Here is a 26,348-nt window from a genome sequence, read left to right as displayed (position 1 = left end):
TGGTCGGCCCTCTGGTGGATAAGGCCACGTGTCTGAGCAGGACAGAGGCCTTTCCGTTCAGACTTGCGGGTGACAGGATTCCCACAGGTCGGGCCCTGGGGCCGGCACAGCAGCTTTCTGTGCATTTGCTCACAGACACTGGCGTCAAAGTCACTGAAACCCAGTGGAGCCCTTTCCACTCCCAGCGTCGTGACTTACGTCAGCACACAGCACACCGCCAGGAACAGGCAGGGGAGGAATGGCAACCACGTGATAATGCGGCCGTGGTGACAATACCAGAGAAGAAGAAACACAAGTGAGAAATCGAGTTTTGCTAGTGTTTTGCCTGGCGCAGGGACATTGCCAGGTTCTGTGTCCCTGGCTGCTGTAATTGTAAACATTTTAGCTGCTAACAGGAGCTTGTCATTATGACAGATGGTGAAAATTCATCTGTTGTGGATGCTACATGGCCAGGATGATGAACTTCTTTCTTCACTGTGAAGATGTAAAGACCCTCAAGTGTGACTGAAAACTCCTTGTTCACTGCACTTACTTTCTGACTTGTCCTGATTTGCAGCTAAAAGCCCGATTTATTATACACATTTATTGCCTCCATTAACCTCACCACACACTGGTTATTCAGAGCCTCACAGGTGGTTATGAAAAGTGAGCGTCTAAGGAAAGAAAAAAAACAGTGAACATCTGCTAGGCCGGTGCCATTTTCCTAAAGAGCCAGTTTGTACACACATGTGACTATCTAGGTAGAATTAGGCATGTCTCTTTACATAATGTATACATGGTTGTATGCTATATATCATCCTTGCTCCCAAGGGGGACAGTTGATAGGGTCTGAATGTTTGGTGTCCCCCCAGATTTGTATGTTGGGGCCCTCAGCCCACACGTGGTGGTGTTGGGCGGGGATGAGGCCATGACGGTGCAGCCTCAGGGGTGGGATCAGTGTCCTTGAAAGAGGCCCCAGGGAGACCTCTTACCCCTCCACCACGTGAGGACACGGCCAGAAGTCGCCATCTGTGAGCCAGGACGCAAGTTTCCCCAGACACCGAGCGTGCTTGTGCCTCGAGCTCAGACCTCGGCCTCCAGAAGCGCGAGGAACAAATGCCTGTCATGTAGGAGCCGCCTGGGGCCGTGGTCATTTGTTACAGTAGCCCAGACAGATGACAATAATAGTGAGATATCATGTCCACATGCCCGGACTTTCCAGGTTGTGAATGTAACTCAGGTGACACTGTCACGCGTTTTATGAATTTCCATGCCAAGAAAATCATGAACAAGACAGACTCCTCCACCGCGTGGTTCACTGTGCCACGGGGCTCCTCTGGTGCCGGCCCTGCAGGCGCCGTGGCAGAAGAGGAAGAGTAAGACTTTGGTGGCCTTTTCTTTCCGCAGCTGAGCCCCAGCACAGAGCTAAAGGGTTGTTTGTGCTCTGAGCACACAGCGAGGTTTTCTTTCCCCACAGATGCAGGTCACCTGGCTAGTTCACAGTGGGTGAAGTGGCGTGGGTCCTTGTTAGGGTGGGGACAGGGACGAATGGGAAGGCTCCCTGATTTCCAAGGGGCCACCGTTGCCCTCTGGCACCTTCCACAGAAACATTAGATGGCGAGGGTGACACGGTCCCCTCTGACACAGCCACAGGTGACTTGGGGCCTGTGTAGAGGGACGAGTCACAGCTCATGCTCTGCGAAATGGAGTGCTGTTTAAATCCAGCCAGTCTGCACGCAAGAGGGTTCCTGGGAGCTTCAGTCCGTCCCTGGACCCGTGTGTTCCTCAGCGCTTTGTGCCCAGTGGGCTCTGAGCAGGGGCTGTCAGTCACTCGGGACAGTGCCGTAGCTGCCCTCGCCTCCTGCCGGCCTCGAGCTAGTCGTGCTGCAGATCCTGCCTGGCCGGACACTGCCCTCATCCCCTCACGTCGGGGAGCTGTTGTGTCGGGAGGGTGGGTTGCAGAGGACCAAACGGAAAGACGTGCTCCCACCTTCCAAGGTCAACCTCACTCTTTAGGGAGCAGTACGATGTCTTTTAACAAAATCTGAAGGGAAGCAACCCAGATGTCTGTCGACGGATGAACAGATAAAATGTGTTCTACCCATACAGTGCAATGTTACTCAGTGTTAAAAAGGAAGGAAATTCTAACACAAGCCACACCATAGGTAAACCTCGAAGACATTATGCCAAGTGAAATAAGCCAGTCCACTTACAAGAAGTACGTAGAAGCTGGGCACGGTGGCTCACGCCTGTAATCCTAGCACTCTGGGAGGCCAACGTGAGAGGATCGCTTGAGCTCAGGAGTTCGAGACCAGCCTGAGCAAGAGACCCCATGTCTACTAAAAACAGAAAAAATTAGCTGGGTGTGGTGGTGTATGCCTGTAGTCCCAGCTACAAGGGAAGCTGAAACAAGAGGATCGATCACTTGACCCGAGAAGTTTGAGGTGGCTGTGAGCTTTGTCTTTAAAAAAAAAAAAAAAGAGAGAACCATTAAAAAAATAAAAGAAAAGAAGTATGTAGAGGAGTCTCATTGCTAGAGACAGACAGTGGAGTGGTGGTTGTCAGGGGCTAAGGGAGGAAGGGATGAGGAGTTGCTGTTTAATGGGGACAGAGTTTCAGTTTTGCAAGATGAATAAAGTTCTGGAGATGGATGGTGGTGATGGTTGCACAATAATGTGAATGTACTTAATGCCACTGAACTGTGCACTGAAAAATGGTCAAGGTGGTAATTTTATGCCATGTCTATTTTGACACAGTGTTAAGGTGAGAAGGTTGGTGTGTGGATTGTTCCAGAGTTTGGAAAGTTAGTCTCAAAAGGAAGAGAAGGAATCACTTGAATTCCACAATGTAACATTATTACATTATAAGGAGTTTTCCAAAGACCTGCTCAGTGTTTGGGGCAAGTCCTTGGCACATACTGTATCCTTACGTGTCTGATGAAAACTGGTAATTAAAAAAAAAAGCCACTTTATCCATAATAGCAGTGTTCTGGAAACACTGCCAGTGTCCTTCAGTGGGTGATCGGTTAAGCACCTCGTGGTACTGCTCAGCAGTCGGGGGGGAGCGCGCTACCGACACCGCAGCCAGCTGGGTGCCCCCCGCCCCGGAGAAAAGTGCTGGGTAGGACAAGCCCACGTCCAGAGATCGCACACTGTGTGTTTCTGTTTATGTCACAACTGCAGAGATGCAGACCACCAGGTCATTGGGCTCCAGGGCTCAGGAGTGGGGCGGGAGCTGACTGCAGAGGGTGGGTCTGGGGGAGTTCTGTGCTGACGGAAGAGCAGGGTACCTTGACTGCGCATGCGTAGATGGAGCGCGTAGGATGGAACCGTGTAGGTTACACACACACACACACACACACACACACACACACACACACACACACACACACACACACACACACACACGCACTAGTGTGTGCGGGCTGAAAACCGAGTAAGGCTTGTCTCCTAGCGGATGGCCCCGTCCTGGTGCCGACACACACACACACACACACTCTCACTAGTGTGTGCGGGCTGAAAACCGATGGCCCCGTCCTGGTGCCGACATGGTGGTTTCAGTGCTGTGCTACAGCAACATAAGATGTCACCATCGGAGAGGGCAGGGTGAAGGGTACCAGGACTTCCCTAGTTTTGCGGCTTCCCCTGAGTCCATAGTAATTGCAAAATTATTCCTTTTTAAAAGACAAAACCGAAAACATAATTTTACGCTTCCGTTGTCGACAGAGCTTTGTGTGTGAGAGAGAAAGGCGGCGGTCACTAACGCAAAGGCGGCTGCGACATTTTAATTAGGTTTTGCAGGTCGTTAGCCGCATTGCGGGCCTAGGTTTGGAGGGGGGTGTTCTTTTCTGTAATGGATTCAAGTAGCCGCCCTATGAACTGAGAAATGGGTGGCCGCACAAACCTCCTGAAACGTTTGGAAACAGAAGAATCATGAAATACCAGCGGCTGTTGTGTGGATGTGGCTTGAGTGCTTGTGACCTCGGGAACCCGGCAGACTCTGCCCTGCCCGCCTGGCTGGCTGCCCCTCGGTTTGACCGCGGGAAGCCCTTCTGCGCTGGGGTGGGGCGCGGGGTCTCTGGGTGGGCTGTGTGTATCCTGGGGGGAACATCTACGTGTGGCTTCTGTCCTACACCCTTACCCCCCGGCGAGTCTTAGAATGTTTTTACAGTACCCCGTGCAACCTCCGGCTGGGAGGATTCTGTTACATAGACGTGTTCAGCCTGAGAGAAGTGGGCAGACTTGGGGGTCTTGGCCTCTGGAGTTACCGAGAGTGGCCACACGTTGTATCCGCCAAAGGTTTCAGCCCATGCATTAAGATCGGGGTTGCTCAAGCTGGCACTGTGGGTGTTTGGAGCTGGCTCGTTCCTTGCCTTGCGGGGACTGTCCCGAGCATTATGGGATGTTCAGCAGCTGCCCTGGCACCTGCCCACTCCCTCCCCTCCATTGGGACAACCAAGTGTCTTTGGACATTGCCAGACACCCCCTGGTGGGTACAACCCCCACCCTTTAAGAACTACCAATTTAAATCCTTTAGTTGTGAGATTTTTTTTTTTTTTCCTTCTAACTAGTCTTTACTGGTCAGTGGAATTTTAATAGGATTCTTCTTTCTCCGCCCTTCATCTTATCTTCTCCTGGGGCTGCATTCTGATTTCTGCAGCTGCAGTACTTGAATAGACTTTCACAGTGAGCAAAACCCAGTCCTCGTCTTTATTAAATTTTTTCCAGGGTATTTTTCCCCTTGAGGAAGGGGAAAGTCTGCCAAAAGCATCCTCTGGCAGATAATAAAATAATTAGGAGTAGCAGGCTTTCTAGCTGGGATTTTTTTTTTTTTTCTCTTACTGAGTAGGTTAGATAACCAGGAAAAGGGTGTTACTCTGAATACTGGTGAAGAATTGCATCTACAAAATGATTAAGTGGCGTTGCCCACTGTAACCCCAGCAGCTGACAGATTGCCCCGTGGGCCCCACTGTGTTTCCTGGGCTGTGGAATGCCGTCTCACGCAAGACGCGTTGCCATGGATTCAGGAAATCATCCTAGAGGTTCAGCTATCTTAATTTAAACAAAAGTTCAGGGCTTATTGTTCAGCTGAGCCTCTAAAAATATTTCTTGACTGCGGTGGCTCTTTTCCATTGCTAATGTGCATCCCTGTTTAAAAAAAGAATCTTTATGAAACAGCATAGGCAAGCATTTTTTTGAGGTGACAGCAGTCTTTGCTTTAGAAATAATAAAGGAAAACGTTAGTTTCACCAAATAATAAATAAGGAAGACCTGAATAAACGTCCACATTACTTGAGGCTGAGAGTACCTTGGAAACCGTGGAAAGCAGTAACGGCTCATGCCTTGAGGGGCTCCTGTAGGAGTGAGCAGCGCACAGTGGCGGTGTTGCCGGGGGACCCCGCGACCACCCTCAGGGTCACTGATTTGCTGGGAGGACGCACAGGACTCAGTAGCTGTCACACTCGTGTTTTATTACAATGAGAGGATACAGATTAAACTCAGCAAAGGGAAAAGGTATAGGGCACGAAGTCCAGGAGAACCCGGGCACAACCTCCCAGGTGTCCCCTCCCAGTGGGAGTTACACAGAGGCAGTTAATTCTCCCAGCAACAGTGTGTGAGGGCGCATGTGAAGTGTGGCCCACCGGGAAGCTCACACGAGCCTCGGTGTCCAGGGTTTTTATTGGGGTCAGTCTCGTGGGTGTGCAGCACATGCTGGGGGGTCAGAGGGAAACTAGGAGAGCAGGTGACAGTCCAAACTGCCATTGTCCCAGTCCTCATTTAAATCTGGGCTGTGGTGGTTTATCTGTTGTTTGTGCATTTGTATGTATGTTAAATGCCAGCATTTTAAAATAACTTTAAAAGGTGTGTGTGTGTGTGTGTGTGTGTGTGTGTGTGTGTGTGCGTGTGTGTGTGCGCGCTGGGGGCTAAGTAGCTGGAGAATGTGATACCCATGCCTTTCATACAGGAAAAAAATAGAACAGCACCCTAGCTAGCTGTGTGGCATCAATAATTTATACGCCTCCACCAAGTGCATCCATCCTTCCTTTGCAGAATGCAGTTGGGGGGGTTGCAGATTCCCCCCACTCACGTGGGACGTTATGCAGGAGCCTGTATCAAATGCTAATTGTTCAATTACAAGCCCTCTTGTAATGGTGCTAGTTGCAAACGAACTTTTTGTGTGAAAAGACTGTTTTCCTAAACTGTTCTTTTGCTTTGATTATAGCTACTTACAGTAGCAAAATGCAAGAATCCAGAAGTTGCTGTTTCATATATTCCAGATGTTGATAACCACGCAACTACCCTGGTTCCCATGGAATCTCGTTTGTGTGATGTTTTCTAAATTTGTATGTTTATGAAAGCTAAGATTCTGCCCCCTCTTGCTCCCCATCCATTTTAACCAATTCTTTTAAATTTGTCAGAATAGAGAAAGCTCCGTTTCCACTAAGCTCATAAAGGGAGAATTTTTTTTTAAGTGTAACTAGCTAAAGTTATAAATTAAGACTTGCCATTCTTGTGCTCATTAATTTGTTACAAGGGGGAAAAGCAATTAGAATGAAAATCAGTTGAGTGCTTATAAATTACTGTTGTTTAAATATGTGTCTTGCTCAATATAGCCAAAAGTTTCCCATTGGTATAAACACTAAAAAAAAGGTGGAGGGTAGATGCTGTTGAAGATGTATTTAAGGCTTAAATTGTCACTTTCCACTTTAAAAATTGGTGATGATGTGGCAAAGTGTAAGACAGTTCAAGTTTCCTGTTTACATAAGATGAAATAGCCACTGACCAAGGTGCCCGTCTTGAAAGTTTATTCACCATTACATTTAAGACCTGCCTGCTCTGAAATTCTAATGTGACCTTAAAAGCATCCAACATGGATATACTTTATTTCCTGCCAAATTCCATTCCCTTTCTTCCTTTGCAGACCGAATAGCAAGCAAGTCGTCTGGCCTGTCCGACACAGCATTGTCCCTTTTCCCTCGGTGTCCGCACGGCACGGCACTGCGCTGCTGCCTGCCCTGCGTGCACTTCCCACGTACCACTGTGCCCAGGGTGGTGACCTTTACTTCCCTCCCACACCTGTGTGTAGCCAGTGTGTCGGGAGCACCCCCCCAGTCTGGGCGCACACCGCAGTCTCCCCAGTGACCCCCCAGTCTGGGCGCACACCACAGTCTCCCCAGTGACCCCCCCAGTCTGGGCGCACACCACAGTCTCCCCAGTGACCCCCCAGTCTGGGTGCACACCACAGTCTCTCCAGTGACCCCCCAGTCTGGGCACACACCACAGTCTCCCCAGTGACCCCCAAGTCTGGGTGCCCACCCCAGTCTCTCCAGTGACCCCCCAGTCTGGGCACACACCACAGTCTCCCCAGTGACCCCCAAGTCTGGGTGCCCACCCCAGTCTCTCCAGTGACCCCCCAGTCTGGGCGCACACCACAGTCTCCCCAGTGACCCCCAAGTCTGGGTGCCCACCCCAATCTCTCCAGTGACCCCCCAGTCTGGGCGCACACCAGTCTCCCCAGTGACCCCCAAGTCTGGGTGCCCACCCCAATCTCCCCAGTGACCCCCCAGTCTGGGCACACACCACAGTCTCCCCAGTGACCCCCCAGTCTGGGCACACACCACAGTCTCCCCAGTGACCCCCCAGTCTGGACATACACCACAGTCTCCCCAGTGACCCCCCCCCCAGTCTGGGCGCACACCACAGTCTCCCCAGTGACCCCCCAGTCTGGGCACACACCACAGTCTCCCCAGTGACCCCCCAGTCTGGGTGTCCACTCTCGGTGTCTGTAGTGATGTCCATAGTAGTATTGGGACAGTGTTTTCTCAGGCATTCCTTACTATGATCCCACACTTGCTGACATCACCATTTCCCTACCACTATCCCTTTGCTCCAAAGAAAAGCTTCCTCTGATCTGTATCACTGTTTGTTTTAGTCTATTCGAGCTGCTCTAACAAAATACCACGGACCTGGTGGCTTATAAACAGCAGATGTTTATTTCTCACAGTTCTGGAGACTGGAAGTCCAAGATCAAGGTGTGGCAGAGTCTGTGTCTGGTGAGGGTGGTGCTGGTTCATAGACGGCACCTTCTTACTATGTCCTCACGTGGTGGAAGGGGCGGGGACCTCCTTTGGTCCCTTTTCTAAGGACACTGGTCCCACTCATGAGGGCTCTACCCTCATGACCTCATCACCACCCAAATGCCCCACCTCCAGATGCCATCACCGTAGGGTGAGGGTTTCAAGTATGAATTTGGGAGGGGACACACACGTTCAGACCATAGCACTGTCTAATATAAAAACCCCACGATTGTGTTGACACGTACCTTTTTCATAGTATCTTTCCCTCATCTTCACTGCCCTCACCCCACACCTTGTCAGCCAGGTATTCCCACCCTGGTCAGTGTTAGCTCTGACTTCATCGCTGCCACTTTGTTTTAGTGACAATAGCTTACGTTTACTGGGCACTTACTGTGTGCCTGGCATGGTTCTAAGTACTTGACAGGTAAAACTATTTATTCCTACCAACCCCCTAGGGAGTAGAAATAGCTCCATCCCTCATTTACAGGTGAGACGCCCAAGGTACTGAGAAGGGAGAAGTCCTGATTGCCCAAGTCACACTGTCAGGAGGTCACAGGGCTAGGATTCAGAACATTGTCCATCTGCCTCTGGAATCTTCCTCATTTAGTCTTTCATTCAATGACAAATAAAAATTATACATACACACACTCTTATTTATTTATTTATCATGTGCTACGTGACGCTTTGAAATATAGCTGGCCCTCCACTCCTGTGAGCTCCTCATCCGCAAATTCAACCCACTGTGGCTGAAAAATAATTTGTGGGGAAAAACTAAAAATAACAAAGCAACAATGAAAATAATACAAATTTAAAAAACAATACAGTATAAAAACAATTTACATAGTATTTACATCATATTAGGTATTGTAAGTAATCTAGAAATAGTTTAAATTATGCACTAGAATGTTTGTGCGTTATTTGCAAATACCACATCATTGTAGAGAAGGGACTCGAGCATCCGTGGACTTGAGTGTCTGCGGGGGTCCTGGAGCCAGTCCCCCTGGGTACCGAGGGAGAACTGTATGTACACATGGGGGAGTGGCTCATTAACGCTCATTAACATATGCGTTACCTCGCGTATGTATCTTCTTTTGTGGTAACACTTAAACTCTACTCTCTTAGTCATTTTCAATAACATTCTTATTGAGGAGAGTCACCAGGATGACCGACATGTCCCCCAGACCCCAGCCCCTGGCGACCACCGTTCTTCTCTCCACTTCCACGAGTTCAACGTGCTTACACTCCACATGCCAGTGAGACCACGTGGAATTCGTCTTTCTGTGCCTGGCTTCTTTTTAAAGGCTGAATAGTATTCCATCATGTACACACGGCGTATTTGTTTCATCTGTTCATGTGCTGGTGGGCACTTAGGGTGGTTGCGAATCGCGGCAGTTGTGAGCAGCACTGCAGTGAGCGTGGGGATGCGGGCATCCCTCCAACAGACTGATCTCAGACCTGGGGGTGCACCCAGTGGGGCTGCTGGAGCGTAGGTAGTTCTATTTGTAAGTTTCCAAGGCACCCCATAGTTTTCCACAGTGACCTTTACATCCCCGCCGACGGTGCACAAGGGTTCCCTTTTCTCTACCTCCTGGCCAACACTTATTTTTCATCATGTTGGAAATAGCTCTTCTAATAAATGTGATGTGATATCTCATTGTGGTTTTAATGTGTATCTCTCTCATGATTAGCGATGTTGAGCATTTTTTATGTGCTTGTTGGCAGACTCTTCCTCTTCTAAATGATTTTTCTGGATTCCGTTAATGTGGTGAGATAGTTAGTTGCTTTGTTTTCTGACATCAAACCCTGCTTTGCTAGAACAAACCCCACCTGGCCAGGACACTTTTCCCTTTTTATGTATTGCTGAATTCAGTTTGTTAGTACTTTGCCTGGTGTATTTGCATTTATCTTACTGAGAAAAACTGGGCTCCGATGTTCCTTTTTGAGTGTCCTTGTCAGGTTTGGGTGTTAGGCTTATGCTGGCCTCGTAAAACAAGCTGGGTGTTCAGAAACTGGTTTCCTAAGGACTGCTGGCCCCATCTGCTAGTCCTGGTCTCCACTAGATTGGGTTTAGGAACCTTTCTATACAGAACCAGATAGTAAATATTTTAGTCTCTGTCACAACCCTTCATCTTTGTCTTTGCAGTGCAAAATCAGCCATCGCAAGTATGTAAACAAATCAGAGTAGCTGTGGTCCAATAAAACTTTATTTACAAAACAGGCAAGGGGCCGGATTTGTGTCACAGGCTGTATTTACCACCCTGCCCAGGAGTATTAATGGAATCCAGGAGTGTCTTCCCCTCCGGGTCTCAGTGTGTGTATGTCCTCTGCTTCCTTCCCCCTTTGCAAGCTCCTGCAGCCCCCACTGTCTAAACTGGTATTTCCCAACCTCAGTTCTTTGCTCACCATCTGGATTTTCACCATATTTGCATACGCCTGGTGTATTTCGTTAATATTTATTATTTTTTTCTTAAATTGAAGCAGCTACTTTTTCTTAAATATACCAGTGTTCATTAGCATACTAGTTTTCTTTCATTGGGTTCTGTTTGCATAGCATACATTAAAATAAAATAAGTATTAAATTTCTAACATTTGCTACCATGGTACTTCAACTTACTCTGAATACTGTCAGAGCTACGAGTGCCACCACAGAGTCCTTGCTGTCCAGAAATATAGTAGTTGTTGTGATTTTTAATTCCACTGAGTGATGGCGCCGTCCTCGGTGCTAGGGCTGGAAGGACAGATGAGAAGTCTTTTTTTTCTCCCTGACTAGGGAGGATCACAGGTATTTGCAGAGTCATCTGTCCCAGAGGCTGATAAATGCAGTGTCAGAAGTGTGCGCTGAGTGTGTACAAAGAGACCAGGAGCCTGGGAAAGGGCACACAGAGGAGGAGGCATCTGAGCTGTGTCTCAAGCTAGAATTTTTCAGGGGAAGGATGAAGAGCATTTCAAGGAAAACCAGGGGGCTGAGTTAAGGCCCTGTGGCACAGCACAGCCCAGCGTGTTTAAGAAGGAACTGTCTTGGTGACGTGAATCCAGGGGGCAGGAAAAGATGCTGGCAAATCGGGTTGGCAGCACATTGACACCAGCTGAGACGTTGGAACCTGTGCAGTGAAAGCTAAACCTAGAGGTGCTGAGAGTAAAGGATGCCGTGTCTACTCCGTGGAGATTAATAACCAAACAGCAGCGATCGAGACCACTCGGCAACCTGGGAAGATGCTCACAGTGTGTTCTGTGAAAAAGAACAGGGATACTGTATTTGGTGACCATGAAGATAATGTGCCAAAATTAATATGCACAGAGAAAAGGGACTGGAAGAAATTCCCCAATGTGAGAACAGGAGTTCCGTTGATTGTATAATAATGTGAGCTCTTTGCTCAATCTACCAAATTGCTTTGTCTGTTACTTGCAAAGTCATACGGTAATTTTTGTTTAATCGTGATTTTTAGTGGTGCTATCCATTGTAAATCTTCGACGTGGCATTCGTGCTGTTTTCCAGTTTCCAAATATCAAATGCAAAATTCATGAGAGTTCAAAACCTTTGGGCACCAGGCTGCCGTGCTGGAGGACACAGCTGTGTCTGAGCCTGGCAGTCCTGAGAGGCTGCCTGGAGGCAGGGGCTGGGGCCTCCCTCGGCTGTGGTGCTCTGTGAGCACTTCAGGAAAGCGGCCTCCCCGCTGGGGCCCCCAGGGGTAGCGTCCTCTGGAGCCCAGCCAGGCTTTGGCCTGGGAGGAAGTAGCAACCTGGGTTTATAACTGAGTAATGCTTTTCCCTACTGGATGGTCCCGTGCTTAGAGGATATTAAAATAGTGCTGGCAAGGGTGCTTGGTCTGCGCGAGTCAGGCCCGAGCGGTGCTCGGCCGCCACCCTTGGGGGCCAGGCCAGATGTTATAAGCGAAACCCTATTTTAACAAGATCCTTCTGGTGTTTCTTTTGGACGCCATCCAAGGCCGTTCCATTTTGCACCAAATCTGTGTTACAGCGGGTCATGTTGAGCAGGTCTGCAGCACATAAAGACGTCGTCTCTGCAGCCCGCTTCGGGTCACACAGTGCTGTCAGAGATGCCAGGTAGGGGCTGAGGACCGGGCCTTTAGAATTCTCTTATATATACACACGTTAAAATGTAAAGCCGATGCGAACGTGCTCAGTGATTTAGACCACAAACCAGCATCTCCCTGCTTTTTACCATGGATTAAACTGGAGTTTGCATATGATAAGAATTGCTTCTCGGGCAGGAAATATCCTCTGGTGAGACTAATCCACCCCTGTTGAAAATAAGTGAACCCATAATACATTAGATGAGGATGCGCTTTCTAACTCTCTTGTCTTTTCTGTTGACTGTTCCTGATTCTATGTGCGTGTGCGTGTGTGTGTGTGTGTGTGTGTGGGTGGGTGTATGTTTTCCACCGTTTGGTTTATTCCACCCAGCTCCTACTTCCTGTCCCTTGGCCTCTCTCCCGCTTTTTATCAGCATCCTCCCCTCCCCTGCCACCTTGAGTCACCTCTGCCCTGAGCGGAAGGCGGCAGCTTTCCAGGCAGCTGCAGCCCTGCTGGAGAGCCCGCTCTGATCCAGGGAATGTGGACCAGGGAGGAGCTGAGCTGGCCCCACTATGAGCAGGGATGATAGAGAAGCGTCAGTATTCGCAGAAGCAGAAGGAAGTGCTACCTGCAGATGAGCAGCCCCCCGCTCGGGTTTCATTATGACTCCACTGTAAAGTCCCCCCTCTTTAGCCCTTTAGGTTGGACGGGCGTTAACCAGGGGCTGTTTGGCTGCTGGCCCCGTCACCACGCAGCTTTTGCAGGCGCACCAGAATCAAATCAGGAAACTCCCAACCACACACTCTAGTGTGCGTGTTTTCACTTCCTGCCCAGCAAGGGGTGTCCCCACCCCCTTAGTCCCCTACCACCACAGTCGAAAAGGCGCGGTCCCCGTCCACCCTCTTCCTGTCTTGGCTTCTTGTCCCTGTATGTGAGCAGGTTCCCGTGGCCCTGTGTGGCGTGGCGTGGCACACCCGGCGTTCACCCATCTCTTAGGAGCTGTGAGTAATACGTCCTTCTTTCGATGGCATTAACCTATTTGTGTTGTCACTCAGTCGGTCACCTCCATAAATTAACGTCCCTTGGGTTTGGTTGGGATAGGACAGTGAGGTAATTTTTTCTCTGCAAGGAATTTTACAATTGAAAGGGACCTTGTAGATCATTGAACTCCACCTGTTCTTGGTCCGAAAAGCAAGTGAGGGAAGCTCATGAGGGCAGAGGCCTTGAAGCACCTGAGTAAGTGTACTCTGCCCGTAAACATAAAGAAATCGTACCAAAGTCTCCCATCACTGCATCTGACTTTGTTTGGGTGCTGTCTCTTATTTTTAATTTAGCCGTCTTTATGTGAGCATCTTCGAAACATGCAATTTATCTCTGTTTGCTTTTTGTAATACAGAAAGCATTCAGCCTCACCGTCACAATGTACACCTAGTTTGCAAATTACTTTGCTGAATAATGTAAGACAAATGGTGTTACTGATTAAATGGCTTCCTTCTTCTTTTCAGAGGATGCCATTTTTAACCATTGTGTCGTGTGTGGATTCAGGAGTCAGAGGGCTGCTTGCTGGCTGTGTGCCCACGTGGAAATCACCTAACCACTGCGTGACTCAGTTTCCTCTTCTGCAGTATGGATTTAAGTGGGCTAACTCAAAGGTTGTTGCCACGTCTCCCTGGGTTAATTCATGGAAAGGGCTGATACACTGAGTAAGCACTTGGTGGTGTTGGCTTTATTTTGGTATTCTCAAATAATATAATGGAGATTTTTATTCAGGTATATATTAATGCATGTGGCTGAGAGCCCGTGGGAGTTTTGAGACTGTCCTTTGTATGGCAGCCATCTGTGCCTGAAAACTTAGCTTTATTTCTGTCGTGCTGTCGTGCCTAAATCCTTAATTCTTGTTCTTTTAAAGCCCTTTATTCTAAAAACATCGAGGGCTTTGTTTTACTCTGTTGCTTACTGCCCTTCGTTGACATCAGCGTCACCAATTTCTCTTAGTCACCCATCAGGTGTGTTTTCAGCACATCCATCTTGAGCAGCGGCTGCCGTAGCGAGGACGGGAGCTCTGTGTGTCACAAAGTGAAGTAAGATGGGCCTCCTTCCTGCAGACAGCGTCGGTCTCCGCAGGGGCCAGGAGAGGCACGTGGGCCGTGGAACGCTGCAGGTGACGCGGCAGGAAGACCCCGGGCTGGGGCGGAGTGCTGAGGCAGCTTGGGGGAGAGAGCAGGCACTTCTGCCGAGAGGACGGGCTGCCGTGCGGGACGATGCCCGGTGGAGAAGGCGGCAGCCTGCGGAAAAGGGAATTCCGGAGCAGGGCTTCGCAGCCTTTGCGCTGCGTCGTTTGGGGCGGATCATTTTTGTTGCGGTGGACTGTCTTGCGAATGGTAGGGTGTTCAGCAGCGTCCCCGGTCTGCACCTGTGCTGTTCATGCCTGTAGTTCATACACACACCCCCAGTGTGGCAGCCAAAAATGTTTTCAGATATTGCCAGTGTCTTCTCCTAGGGGACAAAGCAAGCCTTGCTTGAGAACTGCTGTCCAGACCGAGAGACCAGAATGCGCAAGGTCGTCCTGAGGGGAAGCAGGCATGTGCTTGGAGCAGCGGCGCAGAGAGAGGCGACCCCGGTTTAGATCGGGGTCTGGGAGGCTGCGCTGGGCGTGGCTCGCCTGGGCCTGCCGGCCCTCACTGCTCTGCAGCAGAGCCATGGGCTGCTTCTGGGGGACCCGCAAAGTTGCCGCGATGGTTTTGTGCGGCGTGGTGCTGTGCGTGCAGAGCTCGTAGGCTGTTGCCGATGCCAAGGACGTGCTCTCGCAAGGCCAGCTGCTGTCGTTATTGGCAAGCACGTGACACAGGGGAGGGGAGAAGGGCTGGGGGATGTGAGGGTCCCGGATCAGAGCAGTAGCAAAGGGAAACGATGGGTGGGTCGCAGAGACACAGGGAGAAGGGAGGCAGGACACGTGGGAGGCCATGGTGTCTGCTTAGTGATGCTGTATGTATACAGAAGGCCCTCAGTATCCAAGGGGGATTGGTTCTAGGACCTCCAACGATACCAAAATCCACAGGTATTCAAGTCCTTTCTATGAAATGGCATTGTATAGGTTTGCACCTAACCTATTTATATATCCTCCTATACATTTAAACCATCTCTACATTACTTATAATACCTAATACAATGTAAAACTCTATGTGTGTTATGCTCTGTTGGTTTTTTGTTTGTATTATTTTTGATTGTCATATTGATTTTTGGTTTTAAGAGACAGGGTCTCACTCTGTCACCCAGGCTGGAGTGCAGTGGCGTGATCATAGCTCACTGCAGCCTCAAACTCCTGGGCTCAGATAATCCTCCTATCTCAGCCTCCTGAGTAGCCGGGACTACAGGGGCATGCCACCACGCACACCTGAGTAATGTTCAAAATTTTTTGTAGACATGGGATTTCACGATGTTGCCCAGGCTGGTCTCGAACTGCTGGCCTCAAGCAGTCCTCCTGCCTCAGCCTCTCAAACTGCTGAGACTATAGGTGTGAGCCACCACACCCAGCTTTTAGTATTTCTTATTCCTTTTTTTTTCCCCATATATTTTTGATCTGCAGTTGGTTGAATCCGAGGATGTGGAACCTGTAGGTACAGAGGGCTGGCTGTATGTCAACTTGGATCAGCATACGTTTCCTGTAGAGAAGTAGATGTAAATCTCTTCAGCTTTATGGGCCTTTTGGTTTCTGTTGTAACTACTCAACTCACCATTGTAGCGTGAAAATAGCCATAGACCAGACGTCAACTCTTGGGTGTGGTTGTGTCCCAGTAAAACTTTATTTACAAACACAGGCAGTGGGCCAGACTCAGCCCGAGGGCCTCAATTTGCCAACCCTGATCTGGACAATTTAAAAATAAACACACTGCACCCATCGGCTTTGGGTAGCAGTCAGTATTCCAAATTTCTACGTCTGTTAAATACTTAATAAAGATTCTGGTTTGAATGCCACACATCAGTGCCCTTGCTGTTTGTTTCCGCTGAAGACGCAAAACCAGCCCCACAGCTGCCCGAGTATTAAATGTCTGCTTTTCTCTGCCACATAAGCAGAATTTTTACGTGCCAGCAAGTGACAATGTAGCAGGTTTTGCTGATGAATCGGGCCAACATTAACTGGGCATAATGGCTCACTGTATAACTCGAATGGCTTGTGAAGCCATTGTGAGCGGTGTGGCTTCGCAGTGTCGTAATTGCAAGAAAACAAAGCATGTACTTGGTTTGTTGTAAATCTGTCTTTATGGCCTACCTAGGTGAGATAGATCCTCTCGTGACACTGTAGCACCTTCCACTCCAGATGGACAGGACTTTACTTTGGAGACCCTACCATCTTTTAATAAAATGTGGTCCTTCTTTTAAGTTTCTGAGTTTATCATGATTGTTCCCTTTTTTCTCCTTGGGAATAATTTTACCTCATCTGATTTTTCTCAGCTGCTGTGTGCGATCTGAAGTGTATGATCAGTTGCACGTAGAGAGTGGCTTGCTCTTCAGTGGCAACAACCCAGACTTGAGCAGAAATGTGAGGACAGCACAGCTACAGATAGTGACCTTTAGGGCATCAGTTCCTCTAGGTCACTGTTCCTTACTGGAGGCAGGGTCGATTGGACAATACCTGGAGACACGTTTGGCTGTGCCAGGGGGAGTGTGTGCTCCTGGCCCCTAGTGGGTGGATCCTGCAATGCATGGGACAGCCCCACCCAGCAAAGGATGGCCCTTCCCAATGGAAGCCGTGCGACGGCTGAGAAACGCTGCCGTCAGCAGGTTCAGGGGGATACTCTTCCCAGGCAGGTGGCAAGCCCCCTGGCTTCGGGAGTGCCTCCAGGCTAGCCCAGGGGGAACACCAAGGACACTAACCTACCGCCCTCACTGTCACCATTCATCGGTACCGCCAGGCTCCTTGTCTCCTCCCTTTAAACTGCTTTGGCACTTGCCGCTTGAGTGAAGGGGCTGGGGAGCTCACTCGAGCCTCTATCGTAAGGACGCTAATGCCATCTGTGAGGGTGGAACCCTCATAACTTCGTCACTTCCCAGAGGCCCCACCTCTCAATGCTATCACATTGGGTATTCGTTTCCAAACTATGAATTTTCAGGGGACGCAGACATTCCGACCATGGCGGGCATCTTCCTGTCTTGGAGCACTCTTACACTGATGGTGGGACTGCAAATTAGCACAACCCCTGTGGAAAGTAATTTGGAGATACCCCAAAGAGCTAAAAATAGAAATACCATTTGATCCAGCAATGCCACTACTAGGCATCTACCCAAAGGAAAAAAAGACATTCTGTAATAAAGACATCTTCACTCTAATGTTCATAGCAGCACAATTCACAACTGCAAAGATGTGGCAACAACCCAAGTGCCCATCAATATATGAGTGGATTAATAAAATGTGGTACATGTATACCATGGAGTACTACTCAGCCACAAAAAACAATGATGATCTAGCACCTCTTATATTATCCTGGATAGAGCTTGAGCCCATCCTCCGAAGTGAGGTATCACAAGAATGGAGAAACATGCACCACATGTACTCGCCATCAGATTGGCACTAACCGATCAACACTAAGGTACTCACATTGTAGTAATACTCACCGGGTGCCGGTCAGCTGAGGGAGTGGGAGGGTAAACTCACAAGTAATGGAAGTAGACGTTGCTGGAAACCTGAAGGATAAAGGCTCCTTGTAGCGAGGTGGAGAATGAGGTCATTGGTGAGCACAGGTGTGTTTTGTGTTGTGGGAGTGGGTAGGGGCTGGGAAGGTGGCCAGAGAGAGAAAGCAAGTTAGGAGGAAACGGTGAGGTGGGTGGTAAAAGGGCCTTTGCTCACACCCTCCGGTGTGGAGCGCAGGGGCTCCCTTGCCACCCATGCAGGTGGTCAGAGATCTGTAAGGAAACGTGCAAGGCTCTTGCAACTGATGGTGAAATGGACAGCGGCTACCCTATTAATCTGTTAGATACGTGGAAGGTACGCATTCTGCATGCTCCTTGTGACAGGCGGCGGGGCAGGAGCAGTGGGTGGATTGAGGCGACGCGGGTTAGCGGCAGTGCAGGCACGGCGGCCCCTCTCGTGGAGGAACACTCCCACCTGGTGGGCGTTTCGTGCGTTGCAGGGTCGGTTTGTGTTGGGCTAAGGGTGCTGCGTGCGATCTGAGGGGACGGCTGCCCCCCTGTGGCCAACCGAAAGAAGGCAGAAGGGAAGCAGGCGCCCCGCAAGGTTGCAGCTAGTTTTAGCCAGCAGAGCGTCCCAACAAGGGAGTTGGGTGGGCACTTTCAGAACTCCTGCTCCCTGCTCATTCGTCTGATGCGTGGAAAATATAAACAACACGGGATCACAAAGCCCTGGGATGGGAAGGGCCCTGGCACTCCTCACGCCCCGCAAGCCAGGGAGCCGAGCGCTGGGGGCCCCCATTACTCACACGGGCCCCCGGGGCCCCCTCCGTCTCTCCCTCCCGAGGATTCCGAGCTCCCGCGCATCCCAGGCTTGCCGGTGTAAGAAAATAGCTGCAGCTGTGTAGACACCCCCCCTCGACAACCTCCCCAGGAGTAAGACACCGCCTTCCTCTGCTTGGGGAAGGGCTGGTGCAGCTTCCTCAGCGCCCACCCCACGCCCTGTGCCGTTGAAACCCGCATTCTCCACAGGGGCCAGGCGCGGCTTTCTGTGTGCAGTAACAGTCCAGACTCTAATCCCCACATCTTCATGCAACAGCCTGCATCCAGCGCGCATCTAAAAGCACCTTGAAGTTGCCACGTGTTGCGTTCATCAGCAGCTTCCGAGGAGGCAGTGAAAGGACACACTGGGGTGGGGAAAGGGAGAGGCCAGCCCCTCCTGCAAAGTTGTGAGAAAACTGCCCGTCAGTGCGCACGGCCGTTTCCTCTGGTTCAGGCTGGGGTTGTGGGATGGCTTGCCCCGAGTGTCCGTGAGCCTCCGAGCTCAGCACTCGCCGCCCCTCATCTCGGGCTGAGGAAGGCGCCCTGTGTGTATTGCAGCTGGGGACACAGAGAGGCTTCAGCGGGAGCCTCTGCGGAGAGTGACACAAACCGGGAGTCGGGGGGAGCCAAACGCCTAATTTCTGCAGCAGGACCATCCGACCGGGGCACGCAGGGCAGACTCCATCCTCTGTTCTCTGTTTTGCTTCTTAATAACGCTGAAAGGTTCTACCCCTAAAGGCCATTTTTGCATCACATTCCCACACGGATCTTCCTAGGTCTCCAGTGTCTTCCTCTCTCCCTGCCCTTCCCTGCCTGTGTACCCCCAGGTCAGAAGCACCGCTGGGCATCCCGCAGCAGCGCCCACCCCCTGGCGAAGTGCGTTTGCGGTCTGCGGCCGCCCTCCGTCTCGGTGGCCGTGCCTGCCCCTCCCGTCCGCGGCCCGCCCAGCCTTGGCCTTCCTCTCTCGCTGCAGGTTTTTCCCACTCGGCTTTCACGTTCGGGATCGAGAGCCACATCAGCCAGTCCAACATCAATGGGACGCTAGTGCCACCAGCTGCCCTCATCTCCATCCTGCAGAAGGGGCTGCAGTATGTGGAAGCTGAGATCAGCATCAATGAGGTACGTGGGCCCCATCACAGCCCTGGGAGGCCCGGGAAGCAGGTCGCAGCCTAACGTGCATCCCCGGTACTGGAGGGTCAGTCCGGACTTTCTTCCCCGCTTCGTGCTACTGGTTTATTCGATGAGGAGACGGTGGTTCTGCGGACACGCCAGTAGCGAGCGTTTGAGGCCCTTCCGCATGGGTCTGTGTTTTTCGCAGAAAGCCCCAGAATCGCCGCTGCTGGTGCGTGGCCACGCCTGAAAGGGACGCGCCCCTGCGCCTGGGCCGGGCGCTCCCGCCGCGGTCCCCGGGGCCAGTGCGCAGAGGGGGACACCCCCCACGGGCGAGCAGAATCGGTGTGTTGTGGGAACGCGACCACAGGCACGGCCAGAGCGAGCGTCGGGGCAGGGAGGGCCGCGTGTCGAGGAGGAGCTCGGGGGACGGTCTCCCCACGGCGCCGGCTGCACGTAGCGCCGGCGTGAGCGCACGCGGCAGTGACCGCGGACGCAGTGTCCCGCCCTGCGCGGTCGCCGGGGCCAGTGAGCGGCCGTGCCAGTCCTGTACCAGTCTCGACACTCGGGTGCCTGGGTTTTAAGCACAGCCCCTCCCCCTCGCGCCGCCTTCCGCCCTGCTCTGCAGATTCTGCAGTGAAATCCCCTCGATCCCTGGGACCCGCCACCTTCCTCGCTGTCTCCACCCGAGTCCACTTCTGGCGCCACACTTGCCAGCGCCCTCCTGCCTCTCTTTCCCCTGCTCTGACCCAGGGACTCCGCCCGGCTCCCCCACACCCACCGCGGCCCGCGTCTGTGGGGGCCTCCGCCCTCCTTCCTGGGAGCGCCCCGCCCCTGCGGACCTCCCCTTCGCAGCCGGGGGCACCGCTTTCTCTGTAGCTTTCCAAGAAAGCTCTTTCAGAAATTAATACCCTGTTTTCTGCTTTGCTCTTTTCTGTGCCATTCACTCAAATCCGAGCCTTTGAGAACCCTGGCGTTTGTGCCTCTCCTGTGCCCTTGGCAGCAGCCAGCTCCTCTCTCCCTTTTGTCACTCTGGATGCCCAGGGTTTTCCACTGACGCCTTCCGGCCGCGTCTCGTCTCTCTGTCCCCAAACTGTGGCAGGGGTACACGCCCCAGAGGCCCCTGCCAGCCCTCAGACCTCAGGGTGCCACATGTGACTCTGTTTCCCCCACTGGTGGGGTCCCGCCCCTCCTCTGCCAAGAGCCTTTCATAACCTCTCTTCCCTGGCACTCCACATCCCAGCACATCTACAGGCAAATAGAAGACCATGTCATTTGTCACTGACTTGTCACAACGGTTTCTAGTCCTTAAAAAGTGAGACAGCGTGCCCTTAGAGTTTACTTGGAGAGGTGCTTCTGTTACCTCGGGCAGTCACTTCTCGCCCGTTTGGGGCATGAGTGGAGGAAGGGTGTGCAGTGGCCCGGCCAGTCAGCGGTGCCCACTGCGTGGCCAGAATCGGGGCAGCGGTGGCTGAGGGGGTGGTGGGTTGTATTTGGCACCATTTTTCTTTATCTCAAATATTGTCACGTAATCAGAAACGAGCTAGGGTGATGTTTTGTTTAGACGGTCTTCAGCCGAAACCCGTGTCTTTCAATTCTCCCTCGTTTCCAAAGCAATTCAAGTTCAGAGGATATATTATACAAATGGGTTTGCACAGCCTCCAGACACAACCCTGAGGCATACTGAGTTTCATGTGTTCGAATATTTGGAGTGCATCATGAGGAAAGAACTTCCTCCTGTATTTTATTTATTAATTATGTTTTTGAGACAGGATCTTACTCTGTCACCCAAGCTGGAGTGCAGTGGCATCATCATAGCTCACTGCAACCTCAAACTCTTGGGCTCAAGTGATCTCCTGCCTCGGCCTCCTGTGGTGGCACAAACCACAGGCGTGTGCCACCACACCCGGCTAATTTTTCTATCTTTTGTAGAGACGGGGTCTTGCTATGTTGCCCAGGCTGTTCTCAAACTCCTTGCCTCAAGCGGTCCTCCCTGCTCAGCCTCCCGGAGTGCTGGGATTAGAGTGTGAGCCACCACGCCCAGCCACTTCTTCCTGTATTTTTAAATGTGCGTGGAAATTTTTTCATGGTAGCCAGAAACCATAGAATCAAAGGACATTCAAAAAAACATGAATTATTACTAATGATATTGTTGTCGATTATGTCATGGCTATATTCAGTCCACACCCTGAGCCCAAGGAGTCATTTCAAATAGCAGCAAGTTGCCTGTTTTATTAAGTCAGATGGACAAAGGTACCAGGAATCGAATCCTGAATGGTGCAGGCTTCTCTGAATTGGACTTGATGCTTCCAAAGTGCTGACCCCTCCCGCGTGAGTGGGTAGTTACTTGCGATAGCATCTGGGCAGGTTTCTCAACCTCAGCTCGAGGTGTCTCGGGCTGGACGGCTCTCTGCGGTGGGGCGTTGAGCAGCGTCCTTGGGCTCCACCCACCACGTGCCAGTAGCAGCCCGTTCTCCCCCAGTTGTGACAACCAAAAATATCTCCAGACTTTGCCTAATGTGCCCCCAAGGAGGCAGAATCAGCACCGTTGGGAACTGACGCATTAGGATTAGCACTTTCTGTCGTGGAATAAAGCGGGCGTCCTCGGTGCCCCAGTGCAGTTTGACACTGGGAACAACCACTGTACCTGGTTCTTCATCGGTGGTACCCGAGTCCACCTGTCCCCACCCCTGCCCACTGGGATCCCTTCGCCCCATACTCCTGGGCACCCAGCCAAAGTCGGCTCCTCCTGGGCCCTGTCACTGCTGGTGCCAGCTGTTTACACTCCGTGTCCCTGCACCTCCCTTGCCGGGAGAGGAGAGGCCGGCCGTTCTAGGTGAGCTGACGGCTGTCCCCTTGGCTTGCTTTCCCAGGATGGCACAGTATTTGATGGCCGCCCCATAGAGTCCCTGTCCCTGATCGATGCTGTGATGCCCGATGTGGTGCAGACGCGGCAGCAGGCGTTCCGGGAGAAGCTCGCCCAGCAGCAGGCCAGTGTGGCGGCCACGGCGGCGGCGGCGGCAGCAGCGACGACAGTGACAGCAGCCACGACAACCCCAGCAGCTGTTTCCCAGCAAAATCCACCAAAGAACGGAGAGGCCACGGTGAATGGGGAGGAGAACGGAGCACATGCAATAAGTGAGTGCCCGGCAATAAGTGAGTGCCCGGCCCTAGCGGTTCTCTGGGCGTCCGGGGGTTTATTGTTTTCTACTGACTCTGGGCAAATGCCAACAACTTCCTAAAAAACCTACTACCGCTGTAGATTTCTTACCCATTGCTCTCTAGTTTTCGCTTACTGCCTGGCCGGGAGAGCTTCACGTTCCAGTTATGTCATCAAAGTCCTCACACCTGTTACTCTTCACTCACACATCCTCAATTGTAGGAAATCCTGCCCTGCTGCTGCCCTGAGACTTCAGTACCACGAGGGGAAGTGCCAGGTGGTTACTGTGCGCCGTGAACAGATGTGTTTCATTCGCGGAAACCTTTGGTCCCAGCCTCCAGCTTTCCGTGTTGACGCTTTCTGGCCAAGTTACGGTAGAATGGTTGAGCTCTGTCACTGTCAGAGCACCAGGCCTCAGATTTGGTCTTTGCAAAACCCCAGGAGGTCAGTCCCCGTTAGATAATTGCCTAAGAGCATGCGGCAAATAAGTCAGAGAGCCCAAGTTTGCACCCGGAAAACCCACCTCCCCTTGGACACACTGCTTTATAAACTCACAGGGGCTCTGTTTCAGGGTCTGAGTTCACGGCATGCACACGTGCCTACGTGTGGTGCACGTGTGTGTGTGTGTGTGTGTGCATGTGTGTATTCTTCCTTTCTTGAAAGTCACTTCCCACATGCAGCCCAGCAGTCCTTGAAGCTCGAGCGATGATGCTGGCATCTTACCGTGTAGGTCCTGGCCCTGCAGCCTCCACCCGTGCAGGGGTCCGGCTGGGCCACCTGTGACGCCGCTGCAGCCCACAGCCAAGCCCTGTGGCAAGTCAAAGGCACCAGCGAACGAATTCTTGAGGTCTCTCTTGGGCTCAAGAACCAGATCTAGCATTTAATGGCAAGGCCGGCAGGCGGCCTGCAGGCCATCTGGCTTGCATAAACGAGCAGCCCTCCCCCGAGGGCTCCAGGTTCTCTAAGGATGAGGCCGGGGCTTAGACAGGGAAAGACGGATAAGAAAACACCTGGCCTGTACCGAAGAGTGTTTATCGACTGTCCAGCGACACAGAATACAACCTCGAACTCTCAAACATAAAAAAAATTGGTATAATTGGCTTTGTAATCTTACATCACGAAAGTAATTTGTAATTGGTGACCCTAGAGAGACTGGTGCCTGCCGAGGAAGAAATTTGCCCGCGTTTTAAACTGCGCCACCAGTCTCCTTAAATCTCAAGTAACTCTGGTGTGGGGTCTGTGTGGGCCCCACGTGGGACAGGATGGAGACAGCGGCGTGACTTCAGCCCCGCTGGCTTTCCTTAGGCAAGTATGGGCAGGTCAGCCTTCATACTCGGAGGGGCGTCGCCCATGGGCCACCACTGCCACCCCGTCCGCAGCCGCCTTCCCGCAGGCAGGCCCGGTTCTAGGCTCGGTGCGACCTGTGGGCTGCCCTCTCTCACGCTTCCGTGCGTCCCCCGCTGCTTGTATGTCCAAACAGGCTGAGGCCACACCTGAAGTCAGATTTCATCCCGACCTTCCAGAACTTTTCCTTCTGCCACTCGGGAGGAAAGCGACTACTTTCCACACTGTTTCTCTTGAGGGTGGCATTTGGCATGGCTCGCCTGCACCGTCAGTGACCTACCCGGGACCAGAGAACCAAGGCCCCGTGGCCCTGCCAGGGCAGGCGTGGTCGGCTAGAAGCCCTGGCGTGCTGCTCCAATGGCGAAGGCTGACGCATGGGCCGGGCCCAGAAGAAGACAGCACTGGAGCCCCAGAACTCGGGGGCACTGGGAGGCGGGGGCTTGCCGAAAGCATGATGGTGCTTACCGGTGGGAGCGTCCCAGGTGCAGAGCTGAGACCACAGGCAGGTGATCCCCAGTAAAACGTTTGTCTCGTCACGGGAACAGGAACCTTCGGGCTGGTCCCTGTCACCCGCGGCCACCCATTCGCCTGATTGCCGTAGGTGAGGCGTCTGCTGAGGTGGCCTCCGTAGAATGTGCCGTCCACGATGAGAACACGGAAGGGAAGCAGCGGTCGGGTCACTCAGCAGGTGTGCACCAGCCTTCTCCTCGGCAGCACGTGCGGGAGGACCTCGGGGACGCTCCGTGCCGTGTGAACACAAGTATTGGATGTTTTTTCCTTTTCACGGCCAAGCAGTTACATAATAAAAATTGCTCAGACCTGGTGGGTCTCGGTGAAGCAACTCCCGCGTCAGAAAGGCCACCTAAAACCAGAGCAGGCACAAAAGAGGCCCTGTCCCGGGACCCGCAGTCAGAATGCACTTTGCGGAGAGATGCAGGTGTCCCGTCGTGAACCTGAGCCAGTCGCTGGGCCTTGGTCCAAGGTCGGCCCCTTAGTGCCCCCTCCCTGGCCTGTGCCCCTGGAGGCCGGCTCCCCGCCGTGGCCGTGGGCGCTCTGGGCTTTGCCTGCTTCTGCCCACACCGGGTCTGTGCGCCAAGCCCCGCCCCGCCCCGCGCACCGGCCTCCTCCTCGCCTGTGCACCCTGGCTGGACGCTCTGGGGCCTGAGTCACTGCCCAGGCTGAAACTCCGGGGCAGCCACCCCGACCCCCTTCTCAGCCCCAGCACCCCGTGCCTGTCGAGGCAGAGTGCGCCCCGGCTGTGTGGTGATGAGCGTGTGCACACTGGCTTCCAGGCCTCCTTGGAGATGCGAGGCCCCACTGCCGTGTGGCTAGCTAGGACACCTGCCCACCTCTGCCATTGCCAGGGACGAATCTGCCAAACCTGGAAAGACATTTTTCTTCTCTCCCAATACCTCAGCCAGCTGGATGAGACCTTCAGAAGTGTGAAAGAAACACCCGCTTTGAGGAGTCCCATTGTTATTACTTGAATATTTTGTATCAGCCTTCTTGATCCAAGCAGGACCTCCAGGCATCCTTGCGTTGTTTTTACATGTTGAAACAGAAGCAGTGCGGCCTCAGGTTGCCTGCTGTGGAGTAAGAAGCGAGTCCTTTTCCTCCCAGGGCTTCCACCAAAACACCTCTATGAAAGACGTGACAAAGCACACACAGTTTTCGACTGTGCTATGAAACTGTCGTTTGATCAGACGATACCTTGCTGCTGTCCCATCAGCAGGAAGCAGGGGCTGGCAAACCCTCTAAAGGGACAGGGACTGTCTCAGGCTGCGAGGGTCACACAGTCTCTCTCAGCTACTCAGCTGTGCCACTGCACTGCACGTGCAGCTGTGCCCGTCTGCTCTGGCCGCCGTAACAAGGCACCACAGACCCTGCAGCGTCAGCAACAGAAGTTGCTCTCACGGTCCTGGAGGCTGGAAGTCTGAGATCCAGGTGTCAGCAGGGCTGCTTCCTCCTGAGGCCTCTCTCCTTGGCGTGTAGACGCTGCCCTCTCCCTGTGTCCTCACGTGGTCGTCCCTCTGTGCGTGTCTGTATCCTCATCTCCTCTCCCTACAAGGACAGCAGTCCTGTTGGATCAGGGCCCACCCTAGTGACGTCATTCTAACTTAATCACCTCTTTAAAGACCCAAATCTCAGGCCGGGCGCGGTGGCTCACACCTGTAATCCCAGCACTCTGGGAGGCCG

The 26,348-nt window shown here is 52.2% G+C and overlaps 1 protein-coding gene across 3 annotated transcripts in view; it reads left to right on the top strand.

The window, feature by feature from the left end:
* The window catches only part of TBL1X (transducin beta like 1 X-linked), a 212,395-nt gene that overhangs the window by 165,813 nt on the left and 20,234 nt on the right, over positions 1-26,348 (top strand). For all 3 annotated transcript variants that reach the window (XM_045538435.1, XM_045538436.1, XM_045538434.1), the window contains 2 exons: positions 19,512-19,657; positions 22,522-22,786. In XM_045538435.1, coding sequence (XP_045394391.1) covers positions 19,512-19,657; positions 22,522-22,786 — 411 coding nt within the window. The remainder of the gene's footprint in view (positions 1-19,511; positions 19,658-22,521; positions 22,787-26,348) is intronic.

Source organism: Lemur catta, chromosome X (genome assembly GCF_020740605.2).
Source record: "Lemur catta isolate mLemCat1 chromosome X, mLemCat1.pri, whole genome shotgun sequence".
NCBI classification, from domain to species: Eukaryota; Metazoa; Chordata; class Mammalia; order Primates; family Lemuridae; genus Lemur; species Lemur catta.
Note: the sequence above shows the minus strand (reverse complement) of the source record. Positions and strands in the feature narration are given on the sequence as shown.